General features: G+C 46.2%; 1 protein-coding gene across 2 annotated transcripts in view; it reads right to left on the bottom strand.

Annotated features, from left to right (window-relative positions):
• nlgn3a (neuroligin 3a) overlaps positions 1-25,503 on the bottom strand; it is a gene marked incomplete in the record, with an annotated part of 124,867 nt that overhangs the window by 81,925 nt on the left and 17,439 nt on the right. Inside the window, 4 exon segments of one of the 2 annotated variants that reach the window (XM_030368951.1) lie at positions 3,231-3,380; positions 13,666-13,725; positions 21,353-21,412; positions 22,509-23,269. In XM_030368951.1, the coding sequence (XP_030224811.1) occupies positions 3,231-3,380; positions 13,666-13,725; positions 21,353-21,412; positions 22,509-22,986 (748 nt within the window). 2 annotated transcript variants of the gene reach the window in all.

The following is a 25,503-nucleotide window of genomic DNA, read 5'->3' as shown; positions in this document are numbered from 1 at the left end:
TCATCTACTTTGCTCTGCATTTGTCTACCTGGGAATGTTTATGCCCCAAATGTGTTCCTTGCAGAACAATTCAACCTGGGACTTTAAGCCCTGATACTGATTCATATTGATTTATGTGATCTCTTCATTTTGCATGACAAACATATTCATAAGGAATCACAGTGTTGTGACAAATCGAATGTAGAAGTTCTGTTATAAATGTGAAATGATGTTGCAGGCATCATGTATAGAAAAGATTGTATTTGAATAACGATACTAAATCCTACCAATGGGTAATAACAATGATGTATTAAACAACCATAACATACACCACAAATTGCTTGAATTTCCTAGGTTTTAGACTCTGATGAATACATCAGAAAATTATTCCGGTACAAATGTTGAACTGTTGTCTGTATGCCTAATAGATAAGCTCTAGTTTCTCATTTGATAGGAGTTCAAAATGTATATATCGCTGTGTGAATTTCAAAGGTGTTTGCTGCATTATTAATGCTAAATACCGACTGCCCAGGGATCGCACTGCGGCAATATTAGTGTCAGAAAGCACAGTTTGAGTTGCCTTGTCTGTTTTCACTTTAAACTCATTATCTTGTCTAATTCTCTCCGTTGCCATTATTCCCTCATCCCTTTAAGCAGCCTAATTAAAAGATAGTTCATTTTTTCCACATATATTTATTTATTTTTCCATTTTGCTTCTGCCTCACCGCAATTCAAATCCAAATATATTACCCTACCCCCCTCACACTCACACATACACACACAAGCAGAACACAGAAATAGACACACACACAAACAAACACACACACACACACACACACACACACACACACACACACACACACACACACACACACACACACACACACACACACACACACACATACACACACACACACACACACACAACCACATCGACACTCACACACACACACACACACACACACACACACACACAGACACACACAAAGAATAGTAAACACAATTTTTTGTCAGCCCCTGCCAGTATTCAAATGAGGGAGGAGACAATTGTGGAATCCTTAAAGGTAAAAAAAGATGGAGAACAGACGCTTAGATCAGGTTTGAGTCTTCAATGTTCTGCCTGTTTTTCTGCTGACTGTGACCTGTGAAAAACATTTAACCTTAGCATGCAGTAGCATGCAATCAGCACCACCACGGTAGGCTAGTCGTTGCATCAAGAGCTTTATCCACTGTGTGTCCACTTGAACACAGGCTGGCCAGTAGATAAAGCTCTACAATAGAATACAGATTAGACAAGATTGAATTTGAGTGAGTCAATGAATGAATGATAAACTCTAAATTAAAATTGAGAAAACATCCCAGAATTTGTGTGCATTCGGTTCAGCAAACCCACAGCTGTTAATTTAGTGTGTCTCAAACATGGGCGTTCCACTGAGCAGTTGAAAGCTGTTTTCGAATACAATTGCTGCATTATACGGCAACATCACGGTAATATACATTCACACACTTGGCATCACTTTTCCTCAATGCTGATTGGACAGGATAGCCGAGCTCATGACAAGAGGTCCTTTCGCATTCCCTTTCAGCACACACACACACACACACACACACACACACACACACACACACACACACACACACACACACACACACACACACACACACACACAAGCGCACTCATCAACAAACAAGAGAGGGTGTATCTGCACTTGTGTATGCCCTGTGTGTGAGTGCGCATGTAGAATGACATTTAGCGAACTGAAACAGACGGGAAACATCTGACTCATAATTGGAGTGGCCATGAAAGGAATACAGCGACGAATCTTTATCTGACGGGCGTCCATGTTGGGATCCGGCAAAGTATAACGATAAAAAATCACATCATCACATAGGAGGAAACACAAACCACCCACAAATCATTGCAAGGCATTTGTAACATTATGAATATAATATAAATAAATGAATAGGAAGGAGGGAAATGGTGTCAAAGTCACCGCGGAGAAAGCGCATCTGCGTGACCAAATCGATAGGCCACGACGCGGGCGCCTCCATTAAGAGTGGAGACTCGGCGCTGCATCTCCTTGCGGCCCCGCCGTGGTGATTCAGCCACTGCACACAGTTTAATATCCTCCCTCCATCCAATAATAATTAATAAGAGGAGGAGAGAGTCAACCCCATACCCCAACTGCAGCCCCCCCCCCCCCCCCCCCCCCCCCCCCACACACACACATAGTCGTAAAAATTATCAGTTGCTGCATGTCGACTTTTATAGAACAGAAGCGCAGCCAGCGATGTTATTTGACGAATGAAAGCAACAACTTCACAAAAAAGCAAATAACATTTCACGGTTACAGTAGTTGGAGTCTTTATGTCCTCAGTTCACACGTGGGGAGGATATCAAGTTTTTCTTGGGAGGGGAGCGAGAGGATGGAGGGAATAGGTACAAAGCTTGCATAATGTGTTAACAAACTCCATTTTGTTTTGCTGCAGCGGTTTCCATGGAGCCCGCTCTCTCCATCTCACTCTTTCTCTCTCTCTCTCTCTCCCTCCCTCTATCGCACACTCTCTCTCTCATATCACAAGTGTCTGAGAGAGGATTCAGCTGCGTGAGTCAGTCCAACCTACCTCTATTCAGCCTCATTTGGTTTTAACTCTCTCTCTTTCTCTCGCTCTTTCGCTCTCTCTCTGTCTCTCTCTCTCTCTCTCAATCTCTCTCTCTCTGTCTCTGTCTCTCTCAATCTCTCTCTCTCTCTCTCTCTCTCTCTCTCTCTCTCTCTCTCCATCTCTCTCTGTCTCTCTCAATCTCTCTCTTTCTCTCTCTCTCTTCTCTCTCTCTCTCTCTCTCCGTCTCAAGTATCACGCCCATCTCATCACTTCCCACCCTGTTTTGTTTTTTTATCACCTCATCACAATCATTCCTTAATCTATTTCATATCCAAGTCAGGTACATTCAGCTCTTTTAATTACAGCCGTGTTGACACACAAGCACACGTGACGCACGTCACCCTCCTCTGCTGTCACCTAACCGCAGAGCCCTTCTTTTTTCCACGTGACAATCAGCAGCACTCATCACACCTACTGTAGCTGCCCTACAAAGACGCCCCAGAAAAATGTCCTTGCAGGAAGGGAAAAAAATAGAAAATCGAATAAATAAATAAATAAATAAACAAACACAAGAGGAGGAGGAGGAGGAGGGAGGGGGCTGGGAGGGGGGGGGTGGCTGTGTGTGTAAGAGATGGAGTGCTTCTTACCCAGGACGCCGACGCGGTAGTTGAGAGTGATCACGATGACGTTCCCGTAGCTGGCCAGAACGCTGCCATCGATCATGTTGCCCGTCCCCTCCATGTAGGATCCCCCGTGGATGTAGACCATCACGGGCTTGGCCCCGGTGTCTCGGATGTCTGCAAGAGCGGCCATCGTTAACACATTCACTTTTCGTTTTTGTTATCTATCTTTTAACTCGTTTCTTTTGACCCCACACGACTCCGCCACCGCACCGCATGGGTGGTTGAGTGGGAGTCAGCTCGGAAACAAAGCGCATAGAGAATAACGGAACACGGGGGTGGTGGTGAAAAACAGCACGGACACAGACGGACGGACGGACGGACGGACAGACAGACAGACACTTTTGCAGACACCTCCCAGATACCAGTGGTGAACAGGTTGCATCGGAGATGAGGCTGAGTTTGCCTTCATCATCGACCTATTTTTTCCTTTTTTTGCTCCCTTCCTTCTGAAAGAACCAATTAGTTCACTCATCAGTTTGAGAAACAGCGAGTTGCAATCTATTACAATAATTGCCTCTATCGCTCATCGGAAAAATGTGTGCGTGTGAGAGAGTGCATTATTTACCTCATCTAAACCAAACTATTAGGTTTCAATTTGGGCTTGGTGTTGTCTCTGAAAGAGGCCTGACCGTTTCCCCAACAGACACACATAAACACACTGCTGGCCATTAGGGAGAAAGGAGATAATGATACTCTGACACAAATGTTAACCAGGGAGAAAGCTGATCCGCCTTGACGGGGCTAGTGGTAATGCACCTCATTACAATACGTTACTACGAGCCTGCTCTTAACACAGGCCTCTTTCCGTCCTCCAGTTTTTCCATACTCCATATTTATATTTCCTTTTTGCGTGGTCCTGCTTGGCACAGCTGTTAGTTAGATTTGTGTGCCTAGCGGTTATTGGCAAAATGGCATTTATAAGGGATGCACCGATATCACATTTTTACTGCCAATAATGTCCAACGAGTACTTAACTTTAACTACGGTCGGATGCCGAGCACTACTCTGACCCATTACTTTTATGGAACAGTATAGGTTCAGGCCTTGGTTGTTTGGGGTCATTAGTGTTGACAGTGCAGGCATTTTTCTCTTTTATAGACTCCGAGGATAACTTCTTCATTCCAACATCTGACGTGTTTGGCACCAGGAACGTCTTTGGATTCAGTCGCGGTGCGTTAACCCATTCATGAAAAGATCTCAGACACTGGGGATATATCAGTGCATTCCCAGTGTTGGTTTGTTGAAACCCTAGGTAAGAGCATGACACTTAGTTGCCGCAACAGACCATAGCCAGAAGAGTCAGTTCCTAAGCAGGGCAAAGAAAAAAAAAGAGAAAAAAAAGGTGCCTTTGTAAGGAATAGATTCAGTAAAATACTGACGGATGGGAGCAAAGACGAATATAACTCTCTCTCATTCTCAATTCTGCTGCCTCTACCTCTGCTTCTCACCCTTTTCTCCCTCACTTTTTGCCTTCACGCACTCCGTCATTCGTCATTCACTTCCTCACCCCCTGCCTCAATCACCCACTCGCTCACTCTTTCTAACGCTCTCCCTCTCTCGCTCTCCCTCTATCATAAGCCTCCAGACTAGACTTTGAAAGAGAGGAAAATTGAGAGACAGTAGAAAATGGAGGAGAGGGAGATGGAGAAACAGAACCAGAGGGACAGAGATAGAGGGAGCGAACCAACAACAAAAAAAAGTCTAGGTAGGAAAAGGAGTGAAGAGAGAAAATAAGAGACAAATAAAGCAAATCACACAAGAGGCTCTGACTCAAAATGTGGGTATTGTATTCCGGTTGCTATAGCGATGGAGCGCCTGCATTTTAAAATCCTCTAGAACAGCTAATCACGGACACCATCCTGCATAGCCTAATCTGCATCCATCTGCAGGCAGAACTCGTACCCCCACTCTGCATTAGCATAGCTGACGGTGAAGACTACTTTAATGAATTTCATTTTAAGACAAAGGACCTCCCTATACCTCCTAAAGCACACTCGGCTCTCTCTGGGATACAAGCAGCTGTCCTGCTTCGTTGTTGTTTCAAGCAATGCCCCTATCTGATGTGTATGTGCCCATGGATGTTTGAATGAATGTGTTTTTCATTTTATTTATGGCTGGTTTTATCTCGCTGGTATCTGAGAGGGTTATATGGCGGAGCATGATTTATAACTGTCCTTTCTCGCGCCACACACTTATCTCACACAGGATAAGTGGGGATGCATGTGATGAAAAAAGCATGAGAGGTAGCCAGGTAGAGAGTGAGTGTGTGTGTGTGTGTGTGTGTGTGTGTGTGTGTATGTGTGTGAGAGAGAGAAGGAAAGCGTGAGAGAGGAGTAGAGAGGCATAGAACCACAGCACAGAGGCATCCTGCCGCATAAGCCTACACATGGCACTCAAACAAATGGGCCATGGGCACAGGAAAAAAAAAACATGGCAAAGAGAGGAAAAAGGAATAGGAGGGAGAAATAAGAAAAGAGATTAGTCATGTCAGTGTTATCAGCCACCTCTTTTGTTGATTCACATCATGTTTCCATGACAACAGTCACCTCCCGCCGGGGAGTGGAACGCGGCACGCTGAAGCCGCACTACTTATAATCTAATCATTGCCTCTATATGATTTTGGATGTGTCACAGAGAGATGATGTACAGCATTTGTTAGCGAGGTTTAGCCAGGGTCGCGTGGGCGACGCTTATCACCTCGGCTGTTTACCGCTGCAGAATAACAGGCCATTATTTTAGGGATAGCTTTTTCTTATACACCTTCTGCTTGGACACATCCAGTTCTGGGCCACCTCGTCGCCCCGGCCTCACAGCTAATGATGGCACAAGCCTCGCCCCACCGGTCGGATATAAACTTTATGTAGGTTGCTTAGCTGCACGGATGACTAAGGGGGGGGCTCCATTTAGAGTCTGTCCCTCGTTCACGGGCTCCTCTCGGAGGCAAACACATCATCGCATTGAAACCCACATTTACAGCAATCACAAAAGTAGTATCCAACATGGAGCACAGAGGTGCGTGCTGGAAAAGAAAAACAAGAAATACATTGATTATGGGCACATACCAATACATCCGTAGTAGAACTCCATGCATATAAGATCAAACTGAAGAAAAGAAAATGAAGCACAAAATAACAAAGAAGAAGAAAAAAAGTACATTGGCCTCATATCACAAATCAAAGAGAAATCCAAACAAAACAAGATAAACATGATTTAAAACCTACATGGTCGATGGTATGAGATGGAAACATTTTGAAGAGTTGTGAAGGACAAAACAAAGCATTGCATCATGCGCTCAAGGAATTCAATTATCTCGGATAATACACCATCTCCGGCATACCGGCAAATGACACGCAACTGTTGCTTTGCGCAGAATAAATAGGAAAATTGACAACGGCAAAAAGCTAAACAAAATAAATATAAAAAGCGTTTGTGTGGTCCTGAAGTCATCCACGCTGAATGGACGGTTCTGTCAAGGCCTCCGCACCACGCAGCTCAAGTGTAGACCGCACACCTAGGCGTCATTGCCTCCTGTTATTCGCACAACAGCCCTATTTACTCATACCGAGCAATTTAAATTGATCAGCTGAACCAAAACGTGTCCCGAACGGCCAGGTGCAGATGGGATAAATAGACCCCACAGCGGGGTAAAAACATTTGCTCCAGTGCGCAACGGATCGCGCCTCAGCTCTGCCGTTGGTGCGCGAGTGCTCATTGATTGACATGGGAGCGAAATGAGAGTGGATGAGCTTCATGCTAGCGCTCTACGCCGCTTTAGCTTTGGTGTGTGGGGGCCTTAAGGGTGGTGGCAGGGCTCCATCGCAGAGCATCACGCTACACACAGGCAGATCAGAGGGGCCCCCGGGGGCCCCGGCCCACTTCCATGGGTCCGCAGAGTGGCTGAGGGTTGATTGGAGAGTCAGTGGGGGGGGGGGGGGGTGCGGTCAAGAACAGGCCTGGAGCCTCGAGTGCCTCCACACTTAGTGACACGCAGCAGGGGAGGGAGGGAGGGAGGGAGGGAGGGAGGGAGGGAGGGAGAGAGAGGGAGGGAGAAGGGGAGGGAGGGAGGGAGGGAGAAGGAGAAGGGGAGGGAGGGAGGGAGAAGGGGAGGGAAGGAGGGAGGGAGGGAGGGAGAGAGGGAGGTAGACGTGGACGAAAGGCGGGAGAGAGACAGCAGGGGAGGGAGGGAGAAAGAGAGGGAGGTATAAAAGGAAGGTAGGAGAGAGGGGAAAATCAGGGAGGGAGGGAGGCAGAGGGGTGGGAGGGGAAGGTGAGGGAGAGGGAGTGAAGGGAGACAGCAGGGAGGGAAGAGGGGAGGGAGGTAGGGGGAGGGGAAGAGAGGGAAGCGAGCAGGGGAGGGAGGGGGGGACAGAGGGGGCGCGCTCTGGGTCATGTCTTCCCTACCTCTCCCATTCCATTATTCTTTTACTTTTTCTTACCACTCTTGTCCTCTGGAACTCTTCTCTCCCCTCTCTGCTTTCCTCTCTCGCGCGCTCGCACTCCACACTCAACCCCACCGAGAGTACATGGTCATAAATCTGCCATTAGCCCCCCCCCCCCCCCCCCCCCCCCCCCCCCCCCCCCCCCCTCCACACACACACACACATTTATGAGGTAGGGGGAGGTTGATCGCGCTCCTCCAGAGAGGGCCGGGACAACGGCAAAGTGGAGAGTTGTCTACAACATCCATCGCGGTTGTCAGGGGCGATCAGCGAGGGTCCGAGGTGGGGGTGTGGGTGGAGCCGGTGACAGTGTCCTTATGTAGCAAGACATGACGTGCATGCACCCCACTGTATCGCCCGTGTCAGCCCCGATCTTCACACTCCGCTCCTGACATGTCTGTTACCATCACCGTGCCGACACTGGAGACCACAAACTGTATTGTGTCCCCGTGGGTGTCCCCGACGCTGAAACTGGGTGGGGGAGTGGGTGGATGAAACCCCAAAAGACTGCCGCATGGCACTTAAGTCCTTAATTATGACATGTCTTCCGCTTCTTTTCCGAATGAAAGGCACGTCCACACACATAACTTAACAGTGCGTGCGCTGAAAGCAATTCTATATTTTATACTACATGTATGTTTGGTAGAGAGGAAATCTTGGAATAGAGGGAATAGAAGGAATAGAGGGAATAGAAGGAAAAGAAGGAATAGAAAATAACCACAATTCTATTTTAGACTAAAAGGAAGACCCCTGCCTTGGGCTGGCCCTCTGCCCCCCTCCTTTCACACAGACACACACAGACACACACCTTACCAAAAGGTGTTGCCAAGCTGCTGCTATTTTGAGGCTGATCCTCGGAGCTTGCACACACACGCACACACACCACGTGAGTGATGGAGCAGGTAGCAGGAAAGCATCTTATAGCAGAGCTGTTTTAACAATGCCAAATGTCACAGTGCAGCTTACAACACTTGACATTTATGGAAAAATTGAAGGATGTCTTGTGTAAAGAAAATTTGACCATGTCAGCTGGTCTGGGTAGAGGTGCATGATGTGTGTGTCTGCATGTGAGTATTTTTTTGTGTGTGTGTGTGTGTGTGGATATTTGTGCCTTCTCCGTGGATCTTGACAGCTCTCCAGTAAATGCAATGCGAGGAATGACCTTTTTGTAAAAGTGACATCTTGCTCCCTGGTCGGTGAGTTTGTGCATTAAATGTGTTGTTGGTTACACTGCAGACGTTCGCTTTGATCTTTACTCTGAAGCTGCGCTGCTTTTTCCCGAAAGGACAGAGCCGCGTGTATACGTGAGAAAGGGAGATAAGAGGATGAAAAAAAAAGGGATTGAGAGAGATAGAGAGAGGGGGCGAGCGAGAGAGCCAGAAGATGAAGGAGAAAGGGAAGGTGAAGTAGATAGATGCGGAGATAGATAAAGGCGAAAAGGGAAAATCTAAAAAGCAGACAGTGAGAGGAGCCTTCAAGGCTATTAGTCAAATCCCCAAGAGCCATGTTGGATCCAGATGAGAGGAGTTTGGGGGTGCAGGGGGGCCGTCATCCTTCTGAAGACCCACAGACAGTTGTTTTGCCTCTCAGGGAAAGACCTTTAGTCCTGCGTTTCTGCTGCTGCTGCTGTCGCTGGAGCGAACTGCAAGGGCAGGTACGCCATTCGCTGCATGCAAAGGTTGGAGACTCATACACACACACACACACACACACACACACACACACACACACACACACACACACACACACACACACACACACACACACACACACACACACACACACACACACAAACACAAACACACACACATAGAAACCCACGTCACGTAGGGACTCACACACACTCACATGCACCGCTCCGTGCATGCAGAGGTTGGAGTCTCACCAATACACACATACACCTACACCCGTGTGAAATTGTGAATTACTTCCTCTTATTTCGCTTTTCATTGCCTTAACTTTTCAAAGGAATTGGGTTTCGCCGTGGCAATTATGCTCCGTCACTAAGTGAAGAGTAAAGGTAGAGAAAAAAAGCAAGACAGCAAGAGGATATAGCTGAATGTGCCGCAGTCTTCTGAAGGGGCCAAACGATGCCCTTGTGGACCAACCATTAGCCGCAATGCTTATCTTGGAAAGAATCGGAGCAGCGGCGTTCTAACCATCTCTGCATAAAATGGGCTTCAAGGACCATGATTTCTCATCGCCGCCACATCAGAGAGAATGGGATAATGGTGGGGGGAGGGAGGAGGGCAAAGCGACGCAGTGTGTGTGAATCTTCCACATTGTCGATTTATGGCTCCGCAGGCAGCCCCCGCGCTGAGCTGCGGACTGGAGTTGAACGGGGATCCGGTCGGGGCCAGTGCAGTGGAATTAATGGTAATACCCGGGCAGGTGGAGCTCAGCTCTGCTCCCTGGCAAAAAGACACGAATGGGAGCTTCAAGTGGGGCGGGGGCCGGGGGAATTAGTGTGAAATTTTTCTGTGTGTGTCTTCTCTCTAGTGCACCGACCGTGTGTAACCGTCTGTTTGTGTGTGTGTGTGTGTCTTTGAGAGTGGCGATGTTCACACGTGATACCGTGTGGATGAATGTGCGCGCGAGCCGCTGAGAATTATTTTAGCATGTTTGCACGCTCGGCTGATTAAATGGATACGGGTGAATATCCACACACACACATGCACATTTCGCGCACACACACACACACACACACACACACACACACACACACACACAAATGCGCACAGCTGGGGACTGTTCCTCGTGATTAGAACTGGAGCTCAGTACACAAGTGACTGACACACGCACGCACTCCCACACCCCCACCCCAACCGACCCCCACCCTCCGCTCAAACCACAACACACGCACACACACACACACACACACACACACACACACACACACACACACACACACACACACACACACACACATGCACGCACTATCTATCTCTCATCTGTGGAAGGGGGTCGAGGCAGCTAAGTCACGAGACATGTGGGAGGATGTGGGTGGGTGAGGGGGGGTCGTGGCACCCCCTGCAAGAGAGGGACGACGCTACAGCCAACACACAAACACGCGCACAAACACACACACAGCAGTGCATCATTCCCCATCCGCTCGTTCCACCTGACAGATTCAGCGGAGCCACCTGTATTTACATGCGGGCCTTTATCTAAGTGCCTTTATCTAACAGCAGCAGGTACGGGATTCAAAATGAAGGTTTTGATTGTGCTGCCGGTGGAAAATCACTGCAACCCGGGCCCACGCTAACGAAATTCTCCACCGTATTGAATCGGCGGTTGAATTAGAATGCACTTCAGGGGATGGGAGCCGGGAGAGAGCGCTGGGATGGGGGAGCCTGCACAGCGCTCTTGTCCGGTCGGGGGCTGACTGACAGCAGCGAGACCAAATTACAGAGCTGGGAGAGGCAGCGGAGACGCACACCATGAAGACACAGAGGGAGGGCCGTAACAAGGTAGCCGGCCAGCCTGATGTAGGGTGGACACGGAGAGGGGGTATTAGCCTTGGTGAGACAGACTGCCAACTGAAACAGCACGGTAATACAGGGATGAACGGTCTGAGAGATGGTGGTGGAAGGAGAGGAGGGTGGTGGTGCTGATGGGTTGGCAGACAGACAGAGACAGCCCAGACACGACAGCTACTGTCCAGACGGAAGGAGGAAATGTGAACGAGAGGGGAACGGAAAGGAGACCGCATATGAGCGAATACATTTGGCTTTCCATTTTATCCGTTTTAAAATATTACGTTTCAGTTTCAGGAGATGCGATGATGGGCCGTTTTCCCATCGACATAGAGTGCTTATTTTTCGGTCTGGTTGTCTTGTATTTGTCACTTACTGTCCGTTGGACTCAATCCTACGACTTGGCATTGCACCTTCATCCGGTGTAGTAGTTATTAGAGATCACCATAATTCTACGTAGCATCCTGTTGCTTCCCTGTACTGTATCCACCATCCAATGGACATAAGATAACAAAACAACCATTGACATGTGGAGGGGTGGAACATAGATTTCTTTCCTGGGCCAGGACATCTCAATGAAGACACATTCACCAGAACAATGGGGAATATCTGGCTGGTGTTTGGGGGGAGGGGGGGGGTTCAGGATTGATGGCCAACTCTGTCACACATGCATTAGCTCCAGTGTTGTGGAGCAATTCGTCTGGGACCGCATTGTGGTGCCACGGTGATGCTCAGTAAATAGCATTAGTTAAGCTCGGTAAAGAATAGACTTGTCACATTTTCACTGAGGCCCGGTATTGCACAACAGCTCAGAGAGCAAGCCGCTGTGTGTGCATGCAAAGACTTGCCAGACAAAGGGATTGACACTTGTCAGCGATTTTGAATGGTATTAGGGCTACACACACGGCAGCGCCACATGACGCTTGAGGGATGTGGAGAAAAAAGAAACTTCTGACGCTACTCCCCTCTCTCTGCCTCTCTCGTTCTCCCTTTCCGCCCTCGCACACTCAAACAAGCATGCACACACACACGCACATATACAGGCATGCACCAAACACACACACACACACACACACCCACACACACACACACACACACATGCCGCACACGCACAGCCACACACGCACTACAATCAAGGCGTCGACAATTTGGCTTTGGTTGCAACAGCTTGCCCTGGGCTTGAATGAAGAAACACCTGCACGTCAAAGCGGTGCCATGGCAACGCTTCTCATTCCACTGCGAAGGCCGGCGTGAGCCCTGCTCCTATTTTAGAAGAGATAAACCCCAACGGGCAGAGGAGCAGAAGCCTCACTGCAGGCCATTAACCACCCCTGACACGCACGTCTCAAAAAAAACACCACAAAGTAATAAATGCATTAATGAATGCACTAATGAGAACATATGCAAATCCTGACTCCCAAACACAAGACGACATGGCAGCCTGGGCGCGGGCAGTCTGTTTTTGGTGTTCCTTATCTCTCTGACGTCGATACGCATCCCGCTGCCCTATATATGCACTACGGCCCCCGTGCGTTCTGTGCACGCTACGCCGAGTCCTCAAATACAGCCCCGTGGTCCAATCCACGACTGCAGCGTGCGTCAATAGCTCCACCTGAGATATTTCCCTCCACCGTCTGACTTCTGATACCCTGCGGTGTCAGTAGCTGGAAGAAGCAGGCGACGATATGCAGGGCTTGGTTTTGATTCAGGGGTTTGGGGAGAGGGGGAGGAACGGGGGCGGGGGGGGGGGACTTAAGCCGTTTCTGTTGCGGCAAGAGAATCGTCTCTCATTCTAATCTCGGCACAGATCCAACCTGAGCCTAGAATATCCAAGATAAATATGGAAAGTGAACAATGTGATTGCTGAGCAGCAACTTGCGTTTTTTTACCCTCTCTCCCTCACTCTCTTTCTGTCTCTCTCTCTCATTCGGTCCTTTAATCCTCTCCAGCAGCACTCGTGAACCCAGGCTCCTCATATAAATCTAATGGCAGACCCAGCGAATGGTCTGATATTACACTGCTGCTCCAACTCATTCCCTTCAGCATTATCGGCACAAATTCAACAGCCTGCCGACACCTAAGGAGTGTTGGCCAGACTGCCTCTGCCTCTTGTAGCAGCCATTTCCTTGGTCAGTTCTTAGCAGTAAATACAGGTAAACCACGCGTTCAGGTTATCGTACCTTCTACCCAATCCTATCTAAATTCAAGAAGGCAGAAATAAAAGGAATACATCTTTCATAGAGATCGTGAAATATAAATGGAATGCCGAACTACCAGAGACATTGTCCCAGAGAAAAAAAGCTGAATATCTTTCCGTTTCGGATGATGATGCTGATGCTGATGATGATGATGATGATGCAAGATGGAGGTTCATGGTGACATCATGTCAAACCTCGAAGTGAGTGGTGGAAAAAAAAAGGGGAAAGAAATAGAAAATTCAACAAAAGAAAAACATGCACCATCTTTGTTCACCGTGGAAAATACCTTCGTCTTCATCACCGTCGTTATCGGATAAATCCTCGCCCTGTTTTTTTGCATTGGTGCCTATTAAATTGAAGCAGGGAGAGACACAGAGAGGCACAAACACATTCAAATAGCATTTTGTTTGCAGAGACAGAGACGAGGGCTACGGAATTATTGTAAGGAGCCACAATATTAGTTGAAACCACATTTGAATAATAATTTGTCTCATCTAAATATATGAATGCCATTACCATTTTTTTTGCAAGGACAGTTTCCATTAATACACAGGGCAGGTACAAAAGGAAACATACACAAATACAAGACTCCGGAATATTTGTGAACCAAAAAATAAATAGTGTGGTTTATAAATATTCTTGGAAGAAGGCGTATAATTACCAAGCGAACATCGCAAGAGCATGTCAATGATCCAATAATACATTAATAGGAAGAGAGTCATACATCACTGATGGTAGAACACATCTTGGGAATTCATTAGGAAAAAACTATTTCCGAAACAGAACCTATTATTTATTTGGTTTAAGGAAGTATACTGACACCTTGGTCTCTTAATGAACCAACACATATCAAGTCTAAGCTATCTACAAGCATCCACACATTCGTTCTAATCAATGGCAGCTTTCTCTCACCAAAGATGAGCAAGAGGGTAAACAAGCCTGCATGTTATTTAATTTGGTCCACACGACTCCAACACTAATTACCGTACCGAAACGATATGTTGATTGCTAACAGGTAGCGCTGATAAGAATCAACATGGCTTGTTATAGACATTCGATGCACAGAAAGTAAAGAGATCTGTTCAGTAACATGTCCTGCTTCACAGGTAACTCTGTAACTCACTAGACACCAGGTTATGTAAGACTATTACCTAACAGATCCACCATTCAAATAATAACATATGTATATTTTGATACATGTATAATATTAATTATAATACTTTGAATAAAGATCATTGCAATTTGGACTAGTCATGCCCATAGCATTTGCATATGCCTTGAGTGACGTTATTAAAGTATATAAAAAGGAGCAGCTGAAACAATGGTTGATAAGCTGTGAATATGTTTTGCACCATTTGCCAACAGACACGTCAGTATTTGCATTTTATGCTCTGGATTGACGTTTTTGCTTATCCAACTTTTCTTTTATCTCCTTTTGTTGTTAACAAAATGGGTTAACATGTAAGCTTGTCAGTAGAATCATTAATATGCAAAAATTACTAAACGCGGTGTTGTTTGAAAATTGGCAGAGACATTTGCTTTAATTATGGGAAAAAAAACGATGTCTAAGACTTCAACCTGTTCCTCAGATAGTCATTTACCACACGCCAGCAGTCGACGTGTGCACAGTTTAGCTCTGTAACGTTTGTATTAAGCAGTGGCTTCCATCACACCATTAAATGGGATGCTGCTGTGATTCCCTTGCAGTGTGAGGAGAATGTGCTTTGAAACTGTAGATCGACATGCCTCTGCGTTAACCCTCCCAAAGGTATTCCTATCCTCATTGTACCTGGCACATAAACAACACCTGCTTGTGGAAGATGATAATGTTGCAGCAACTGTGAATATAAAAGAACCCTCTGCTTCTGACATCTATTTACAGTGCAAATTAATATTAACGTTCAGCCCCCTTCTACTACGTATTGAGAGAATTGTAGCTTCAGTCTGTAGGTCTCCGGAGTCTCGTAGCTGTGTGTGCAATACTAAAAATACATGACGATGGTGGCAGGTGTAAAAATGTAATGCAGATGAATCATAGCTACACTATACATACAGGGGAATGTCAAACAATGTGTGGGTCCGGCCAATTAAATATAACATTGCTTTCATAGTTATAACAACTACAACAGATGAATTTCCAAGACTGTTACATAAATATGCTCTCCTCATATTTATTTTACAGACATACTATACAACTCCTATTAAACACATACATCTCAATGTGCTTTCTGACACAGTCAAAAACGCTCGGTTTCCAGAGCGTGTCTCTTGTCTGTTATTGAACCAAAGTCTCAGAGACAGCCATGAGTTTGATGGCCGACGATGACAGGGAAGCCGTGTCACTCTGAGTTGCCTCAGTTGTTTGTCTTAGGGTCGTAAGGCGCATCCGTAATATGAATCAAAAAGAGTTCCATAAGCAAGGTGCCCAGGCTGTTATAGAGGAGGGCAGTTGACCTTGAAGATCAGCTCAGTGATGGAGCTCTGATCGGGAGTGTGATGGAAAGTAAGTCGACGGCCAATCAGGCAAATCGTATCCCGGCCCCCAGCAAGTGATAGCTTATTTTGTGCGGCAGCTCTCACAAGCAGCTATTTTTCACTTGGGCTGGACAAGGCAACCTCAGCTATCCATTTTGGTTTGTTGTTCAAATGATGCCAGTTTCAGGGCCTAGTTGTAAAGCAATCTACTTGAGATGATGCATATCAAAAATATTTTTACTTACACACACACACACACACACACACACACACACAATCGGTGTGCTGCTCACCTTTTATACACCGTCACATGCCAGACACAGACCCACACCACACACACGGAAATACTCCAGAGATTCCAGACTCAATCCACAATTCACTGAATACGCTGAAAAAGGGCTGAATGTTAACTGCCGCTCCTTTGCAGTAAAAAGGTTGACTGACAATAGATGTGCCTCGGAGTTAAATATGAGAAAGGTCACAATGTGGAAAGGGACTTATTTTGCAGCCTTGACGATTCAGAGTGGTCATATTCAGTCTGTAATCCTCAGGTGGTCGTCCATTTTTTTCCCCAGAATACCCGTTCTTGCTGCCTCCTCCCAGCTTTCTCTTCATCCCTCCCGCCTCTCTTGCTGCCTCTCTTTTTCTTTGCCTCCATCTCTTTGTCAATCAATCCGCTCTCTCTCGCCCGACCCGTCCCTTTCAGGGGAGGTTGGATAACAGGGAGGAAGGGAGGCAGAAGAGTGAATGATGATGGAGGGCTTGGCTCAAAGGTTAAGGAGGTTGTAATCCTAGAGCAAAGGACAGCCAGAATTCACACTGTGCCTCAGCTGCTCCCAAAATGAAAAAAAAAGCTAAATAAATGGCAGCCGCTCCGTCCATCTTGCCCGTCTGAGCCCTGGTAATATAAATAGACGAGTTAAAGAGCAGCCGCATTATCTTTGAGTGCGCCGACGACACGGCGAACTTAGGTCACCGTTAGCCTCCTCCAGATGCATGTTTCCATGTTGAATATTTTATCACTGCTCAAGGAAAATGGAAACAACCATAGATGTCGTGCCAGAGTCTAAAAAACAAGAATCAAGGCTCTAAATTGTGCAATCGCAGAGAACGCCTGAAAATCCTTCACAATAAAGGTCCATGGGGGATATCGAAAAACAACAAAGAAGTCCCGCCATTTCAAAAATCGAAACCCTCCAAATAAATTCCACCTAGATTCATTCTTAGCATAGTCACTCCTGACTGAGCCCAAAGAGTGTTGTTGTTATTTGTATAAGCCTGTTTGCCAAGCAGCCTCTTAAGCAGCCTTGATTATATCACCGTTTGTGTCATTCAGTATTCCAGCCGGCTTTAAGGGGTGACTGCGGCCCCGAAAGCTATTGGGTGCTAGCCTGTCGTGAGCACTGCCTCTTTGCTCGGGATCAACAAAGGGCTCACGGAGCGGGATGTTGCGCCTGCGTGTGGACCCGGGGCCCAACAGCGCGACCGCAGCCCCACCGCGGCAGCGGCAGGGAGCCCCTGAATAGGGACTTCCTGCCTGAGTCGCCCTCTTGCATCTCAAGTCGTACTGAATGAAGCCGCCGCCGTCGCCACCGGCCTGTTGCGGCCTTCAACCAACACTGGGGCTCATCACCCTCCCCTGAGAAAAAAGGACATCTGGTCTATTTGCCGAATCACACAGAGCAATATTTGTTCTCATCTTTAGCTGTGGAAGAAAAAAAAATGAGAATAAAGTTTTTTTTCGGCTTCTCTATTGGGTTTGGCTCACAGCTTTTCCTCTGCAGCACTAAGGCGGTCGCCTATCCCTCCCTGAAGCAAAGGGGGGCGGGGGGGGGGTTGTAGGAGTTGAGGCGGCCAACCAAAGGGATTAGCATGGGTTGTTGATGTCTGCCACGGCCCAGACACCGTGGTCTAACCAGGATTGGGCCCTCGGCAGTTTTCATAGCTCTGTAGCTGCTGGAGGTCAGCAGTGGGTTAGAAAGAAATATAAAAAGTCAAACGTCTCTTCTGGGGTAGTTAATCTACCGATTTGGCATCCGACTGAGCTGTTCAGTACAGACGGCGAGGGCCACATCACACAGGCCGCGTGTCTTGCCCACGATGGCTGCATAGGAATGATAGTTGAGTGGTTCAAATGAGGGCAAAATGGACGACCGACTCAGCTGCACTTAACGCAAATTGACCGGTGATGACAATAAACTCGGGGGTCGGGGAGGCCTATCGTTTTTGCCGCGTCTCTCAGGAGCAGCGCTGTCGGTAATACCTAGGGCACCGCCGCTGGTTTCGGCACGCGACGCCGAATGCATGACGACACACGCAGGGAGAGGAGATAGCCGCTAGTCTATCAGCAGAATGGATGCTCCTCATCACTCCCATCACCGCCGCAATAAGAGGCTCATCAGCAAGCGCCCGGAGTCCCTCTCCTCTCTGCCAATTTAAGTTTAGCCGTCAATTAAAAACAAAGAGGGGAAACAACTAAATAATTGGGAAAAAAAGGGAACCTTTTAAAAAGATATGCGTTGACCTCATCAGTCTGCGCTCGCTCCATTGACCAATCGTGAGCTAATCTGGTGCTTTGGGGACCCGGGTGCTTAGCTGTCTGCGCGCACACCATTACCCCTCTCCTCACTTCATTCCCTCCAAATGACAGAGTGATATAACCAAGGCTCCGGTGTCTCTCTCCAGACTCTGATGTCACCGCTGTGTGTGTGTCTGTGTGTGTGTGTGCATGTGTATGTGTGTGTGTATGTACGTATGTGTGCACAGGGTACGTAAGCAGACCTGGCTATAGCCAGAGGATGGGCGGCTGGTGCTGAGTGTGCATGTTTGGCCAACCTCCGGGTGACCTTGGCTGTTGCTGCCGTGGACAATGCGAGGGAAGGGGGATATATTGGAAATACTTAAGAAAGGTCAGATGCCATTCACTTAATGCCACTCTTGTCATTGAAAACAGCCTTTCATCACACTTATGTCCGGCTTACATTATTTCCACATAATGCCCTAATCATGGAGCAGCTTTATAAATCAGCGCCGCTAAGCACAACCACAATGTTGCACTCTGTGAATGTGTTTTACTGGTCTAAAATTGTTCTCAAATGCACTTTTTGTGCATTTCATACAGTAAGATGTATTTATTCAATAAATGAGCAAGTAAAAAATAAGCAGACTGCAAGCTCTCTTACTTATACACTATATAAAAAACATTCATGAAGTATAAAAAGATGTATACTCTATAAGAATATATTTATATTTTATTTATTAATGGGGATCATGTTAACTAAGGTAAGGGTGTTCATGTAACTAAGATATTCAATTCTACATTATTTAATAGGTTTAGGCTTAATACTAACCCCAACAATGTTACCATTCATTATCTAACAGGGTTACATTATTCAACCCAATTCAATAATGGTTAAGAAAAACTCCATTAGTAAATTATTACTAGGCCATTAGCTAACTGTTTGTTAATTATTATTACTGCATTAACTAATGGATAATAACATTTCTCTTATTGCAAAGTGTAACCATTATCTTCTATATTAACATAATATATTATGATAAGTATATTAACATATAATCCATTGATTTTTTTATCAGTTTTTCACACCACAGCCACCTTATCGATAAGATTGATTCTATAAGATTAAAAATAAATATCCTCCATAATAAATGCTTGGTATCTTTGGTACGCCGATGCTATGAGACAAAGGTGCTCACTGGAGGTGAGAGGATCATCTTGTATGCTACTGTCGTGACAGGATACAGTTGCCTGGCAACCCTGTAGAAAACACTGTTAAGTCAGTTATATGGGACGTTATATCTCAAAATTGTCTTTTCTAGAGTATTCGTGTTCAAAGCAACAGGTTTTAAATTGGTCGTTAAGGTGTTGTCGTTAAGCGATATAGGCTACCCAATGTGTATGACTCTCCTCCACCTTAAAAGGTCACGGTAAGTACAGAATGCTAAATTAGAAACAGATTCCTCCAGGTACATACTATTACGTACAAATAAAACACACTTGTGAAATCGAGGCAATTTAAAGCTTAATGAAAAGTAAACAATGAATGCTAATGAATGTTAAACTTGTAATTGTAGCTGTAAATATTTTTTGGTTCCCTATGAAATGGTTAAAAAACTGTTAACAGTCTTGCTTGATTAGCCTTACTTTGCTAATGCAGAGCATGCCGAAGAATGAATGAATTAAAATGTGATACAAATTGAATGACAAGTTGTTTTGTTTGTTTCTTTTCCAAATCAAGAATTAAGAATATATTTTCTTTTTCTAAAGAAATGTACATTCTTACATCTCAATGTATGCAACATGTGTGTTAATAGCAATAAAGAGTGCTTGTATAACCCTTCCCAGGGAACACACAACTCTGTTCCACAAGACCAACACATAAAAACATTTAAATAAAAAAAATCCTCATTATCAAACATGGGGAAGATAATTGAAAAATGTCCAAATGGAAAGGAATATTAAAGAGCTATATTTCCGTGCATATTCCCACAACTGAGACTAATTCAGAAGTAGGAATGCCTTGGGGCTGTACTAGTCTCAAACCAAATTGGTTTACGAAAGCCGAGTGTGCAGACTCACAGAGTCAGGCCAATAGAAGCCTTCTGCCCCCATGGAAATCAACAGCTGAGGTCTCACTGATAAAACCCAGCGTCTTAAGGCTACTCGTCAGGTGCTCCAATACCTGTGGGTAGCACACGAAATCAGGCCATGTGTTGTTATTAACACTAAGCATTAACTTGACGCCAAATAAAATTGAACCGTGTCTCTCTAAAGTGTTGAATTACGAGCTGAATTTAAATTAAAGCTGCCGTGCCCGAAAACACGACTCGCTCATTGTACAACGTGAATGCAAATGTTGAGAAATGGCTGTCGACATTCGTAGCGTGAATTTAATCAACGGCAGAGGCAAGAATACTTCCCATTGTCAAATTTGACAAATACTTTCAATAAACTGGTGTCTTAAGTGCTGTCGGATCATCCTGAAACATGACCAAAGTTCTAAAGTGCTAGGGTTTTATGCTCGAGCACTTAAAAGAGGCAATCCTGCTTTTGAATCAATCAATGGCTAATGTATGCCACCTTAGCATAAAACAGAATGAAAAACCCTGCACAAAAGAAATCCCCCAAATTTAAACAGTTAAACAATAAAATACACATATCATTCTTAAGACATAACACTGTCTTCCTTGAATACATAGTAATTTAGGTAGCAGCTTTTGCTCACTTTGCTATAGATGTAGTCATAGCAAAGTTTACTGCACCAAAGCATTCACTGCCACGCATTTGCTCCGCTCACACACAGCCACCAATATATCTAAGTTAATCCAAGTCCCATCTTCATTGAAACAGGCACTTTGGTTCCAGAGTTGATTGCTGGGGAAATCTTGATGGGCTTTGTGTGGACAGACCAACCACTCTGCTCTTTTCTTTCACTCTTTCAATTTTCTCTCCGTGTTGCGTTTTTTTTTTTACATACCTCCTTTTCTACACATTTTCTTGTTGGGTTTCCTGGCACATTCCTTGGATATCCTTTTGACTGTAAAGTGAATGAAAGAACTACAAAATAACAGGAGACTCTGAAAAAGACCGCAGTTGACATGCAACAACTTACTGATTACACCAGAGCGTTTGATACGCCTGTGCCCACTCTCCCCTTCCCTCCCCATCAGAGTTATCAACAAGACCTGTTGACAAAGTAACTTTGGGTGCTGCTGCAGAAATATTCCATTAATTGTGGAATGAATTTGCTGCATTCTGGGACACTCGAAGCCCATATTCACATGCACTTCTATATAAGACCCATTACAACCACACAACACAGTAGCAAGAAACAGTCTCTATGCATTGCCAGTGTTACCAGAGTTCTGCCATTCAAATTGAAATGTTGTGATATCAGGATGGTCCAGATATTCATTTTTAGAAACCGTAAGACTTTATGCTGATCTTGCTGTGTGGGAGTTCAAACATAATAGAGTTGGTTAGTAAATATGAAACTTTTAGCAAAGCTCTTGAGTCTCAGTGAAGGCTAGTTCATATTTGCCTTTTGCAAGTATCTTTCAAGTATCAAACTTTGCTGAATTTAGCCTAGTGCTTAGACTGGCAGAAGCAAAGAAAGTAAGGGGTCTTACATAGGTCAGGCTAATGCCACGGGCCTCTCATGTACCAGATAGAACATTTCACCAAACCTGCGTTAGATCATTCACTAATGAGGCAGGCTACTGATGGCTAATTACCCCAGAACAGTCAAGACAGCGAGGGAAGGGCGGTGCACCGAGATCACTACACTAGATCCAATCTTTTCCTTGTCGGATAGGACCTCTTTTGCTGTCTCAATCATTTCTGGGTTGTTTTGTTTGTGCTACTTTTGGCCTGGTGTATACACAAAAGAGGAACCTTTAACAGTGGCATGGAAGGGGGGAGAGGTGATGAGAAGAAGATCAAGTCAAGATGGGAGACTGAGATGGCGGACATTGACACAGCATGCGCCAGACAACACGTCATGCGCTGCACACAATACGGAGAGTAACACAAAGGTCTTAGTGGAGAGTAGGAATCCAGACAGAGAGAGAGATAGAGATAGAAGAGACAGAAGAAGAAGTAGATTTGTTTTCCTGTGACCTTGACACACTCACCATCCTCAGTGGGAACATAGATGTTTAGATACAGGCAGTCTTCGTTTTGATCCTGTATATACGTGGCAACTATATCCAGGTTAAAGGTGAACCATATGGGCATCATGATCTCTGGCACTGCGTTGTGAATGTTTTGCGGGCAGACGGGGGCGAAGTGTGTGGCATTCTTGATCCCGGACCAGGAGGAAGGGGGCTCGGGGGGCAGAAAGCGCTTCTCCCCCACCGGGGAGGCAGCATATGGCACCCCCAGATATTGGTCCACAGGCCCCAGGATCTCGCTAGGCAGGGGCACCCTCACCCCCCGCAGTTTCCCATACTGCGTGTTCACAGTGGGGTGGTAGTTTTGTCCTCGCGTGGCCCCGGAGAACCAGCAGAAAGTTAATATCCACAAGGACACTGTCGCATTGAGACTGGTCCAGCCGCGGGCACCTTGCCAGTCCTGTGAGGGGAGATGGCTTCTCCTCAGTGTAAACCACATGGTCCCTGTGAGCGAGCGCAACTGTAAATTACAAACATACACGCTGGGGCTCCCTCGCAAAAAACGCAGGCCTTCCCCCCTCTCGTTTCCTTCCCTTCAGACAGTACTGTGGTCCAGCCACCCCCCTCCTAAGACGATCTCATTAGCCGCAATACTGGAGCACAACGGCTTAAAAAAAGGAAAAAGGAAAAATAAAAGACTTGTCACACGTCTGCCGCTCCTTCCCGCCAGCCAGGTCTTCATTCAGTGTCTTCTTTCCTCTCGTCCGATGGTTTGTCCAGTTCTGCAATGAAAGAGGACAGCTAAATTAATGGCAATTCTCTGACAGTCCATTCCTTTGACAGCCCGCTAGTTTGCTCCCATTTGCAGTAACACATTTTTTATTGAATGAAGGGGCCCTTTATCATCGTAACACCCAAAAAAAGAGATAACTTTAATGGTAAGATCAATTCCCATAATCAAGGTCTTTCCTCGCCTTTATTGAACATCAGGGTAGTCTGTGCTTTTTGATGCTAATGGTGTTTCAGCTAGGGAAATTCATAACCAAGCACACGCATGAATATTACCGAGCACACATAGATTAATCTATCATACCATTTACAGTGTGTGAGATTTACTATGCAATGAATAAAAAGAGGAGAGGCTGTTTGTATGCAGATCATTTCCAGCCGGCGCTACACACAACAACATGAAACACAGTGCAAAGATACACGCCTCATCTTAACATGTTTATGTCGCGTTTCATGTATTGCCGCACGTGCCCTTCTGCGTGCACAACTACAGGCATGAATGTATTTTTATCTTTACCTTGTGTTAGTGAGAACATATTCTCAGGGGGGAGGACAAGGGGAGGGGAGGGGAGGGGAGGGGAGGGCAGTATAGGTACAACTAGAAGGTGCTGCATCCAGTAATAACCCACTGTACCCAGTCGGCCAGGAGTCGCCACAGACTCTTCTTCTTCTTCCACCCCCTGCCTGATGCATTTTATATTTCTGTGGCTTAAAGCCCTACCACCCCCCCCTTACTCCCTATCCCCGCCACCTCTTGCCCCCCCTTTTAGTCGTCCTCCGTGCTTACCGCACCAGTTGTTCCAATAACAATGGAGAGGGGACCCCAAACATTTAGTAGAGGGGGGATATTGCATTCCAAAATGACTGTGTAAATGATTTATCATGTCTCGAAAACCGCGGTTGCAGGAGTACCGCTATCCACTCTGGAGAAAGCAATCCCGGCGTTCCTGGCTAGAGGTGCCGCTATCGCTGGGTGGCGGCTTCCATCTGCTGCCAATGTTGATCAGCAGGAGGCGGGAAAAATGCGTCCTCAGGGATTCTAACCCCGAATCCCTCGCAAACATTCGTAGAATGTACGCACTCCGGAGACACACCAGTGCAGCTGAATGTTCTCCTTATATGGTTTATTGTGGCAGCCGCAAGTATGTTGTGGACGATTTGGCTTGGAGAGCCTTGAGCACCGTGAGCACCCCCTAACACCCCCTTCACCCCCCCACATCTTCTCAAAAGCACCTGCTAGGCGATAACGGCGGGAAAGTCCTTCAGGTCTAATCTGGGTACTTACATTAAAGGCATACATAGTAGGGGGCTACAACTCTCAAAGCCTGTCGAACCTTAGCCAAGTCAGATTAAGCCCTTTTCTTCCCCCAAATCGAGGTTTCCAGCGATACTCTGGGAAAACACCCGGGAATCTCCTCCTTTTACCGTGCCCTCAACCGACATGTTCAAAGCCGGTAGCCTACCATTACTGGACCGCTGGTTACCCTGAAGTGATTTTTTTGCCCATTCAAGGCTGTACCGGGCGGTGTTGGGAGAGATAACACTAATTCTCGCACGGATGGAAGACATCGGGTCAAACTTTTTAATCAGGACACACAGCAAGGACGCGGGGCATTGTGATGAAGTGTGTGTGTTTAGAGGACGCCGCACGCACAGAGGACTTCATCACTCTCTCTCTCTCTCCCTCGCTCGCTCTCTCTCTCTCAGCCTCATCTCAGAGGTCCTCTCTACTTTTGGAGCTCTCTCCACCTGCTGAAGCACTGCCAAAGGAGAGCTGGAGTGAGTGTTATGTGTGTGTGTGTGTGTGGATGGGGAGAGAGAGAGAGCGAGAGAGAGAGGGGACAGAGGGGAGAGAGATAAAATTGTATGACTTCTCCCTCATCATCCCAGAAATATTGATCGCCTCATCAACTTGGCCTTGCAGGCCGTAATAAATACAACTGGGGAGGGAGAGATGCTGTGTTGACTCTAATGGGGGCATTAGCCTTTAATGCTCAACGGCATTCCTTCAAGTGTACGCTGTTTAACCGCCCTCCTCTCCATTGTACTTTTTCCCTTAACTAAATACATACATTTTCATTCTAAAAGGGACTGACTGTTGAGCGTGGTCCACTCAATATAGGCTTAAATACACAAATATATATAGAGGAATGTATATCTTTATTCATATACATAGTGCATGGAAACATATTTGGAAAATATGTATGCGTCGTTCCTCTGTCCTCTA

The sequence above is a fragment of the Gadus morhua genome, chromosome 10, assembly GCF_902167405.1.
Source record: "Gadus morhua chromosome 10, gadMor3.0, whole genome shotgun sequence".
NCBI lineage: Eukaryota > Metazoa > Chordata > Actinopteri > Gadiformes > Gadidae > Gadus > Gadus morhua.
Note: the sequence above shows the minus strand (reverse complement) of the source record. Positions and strands in the feature narration are given on the sequence as shown.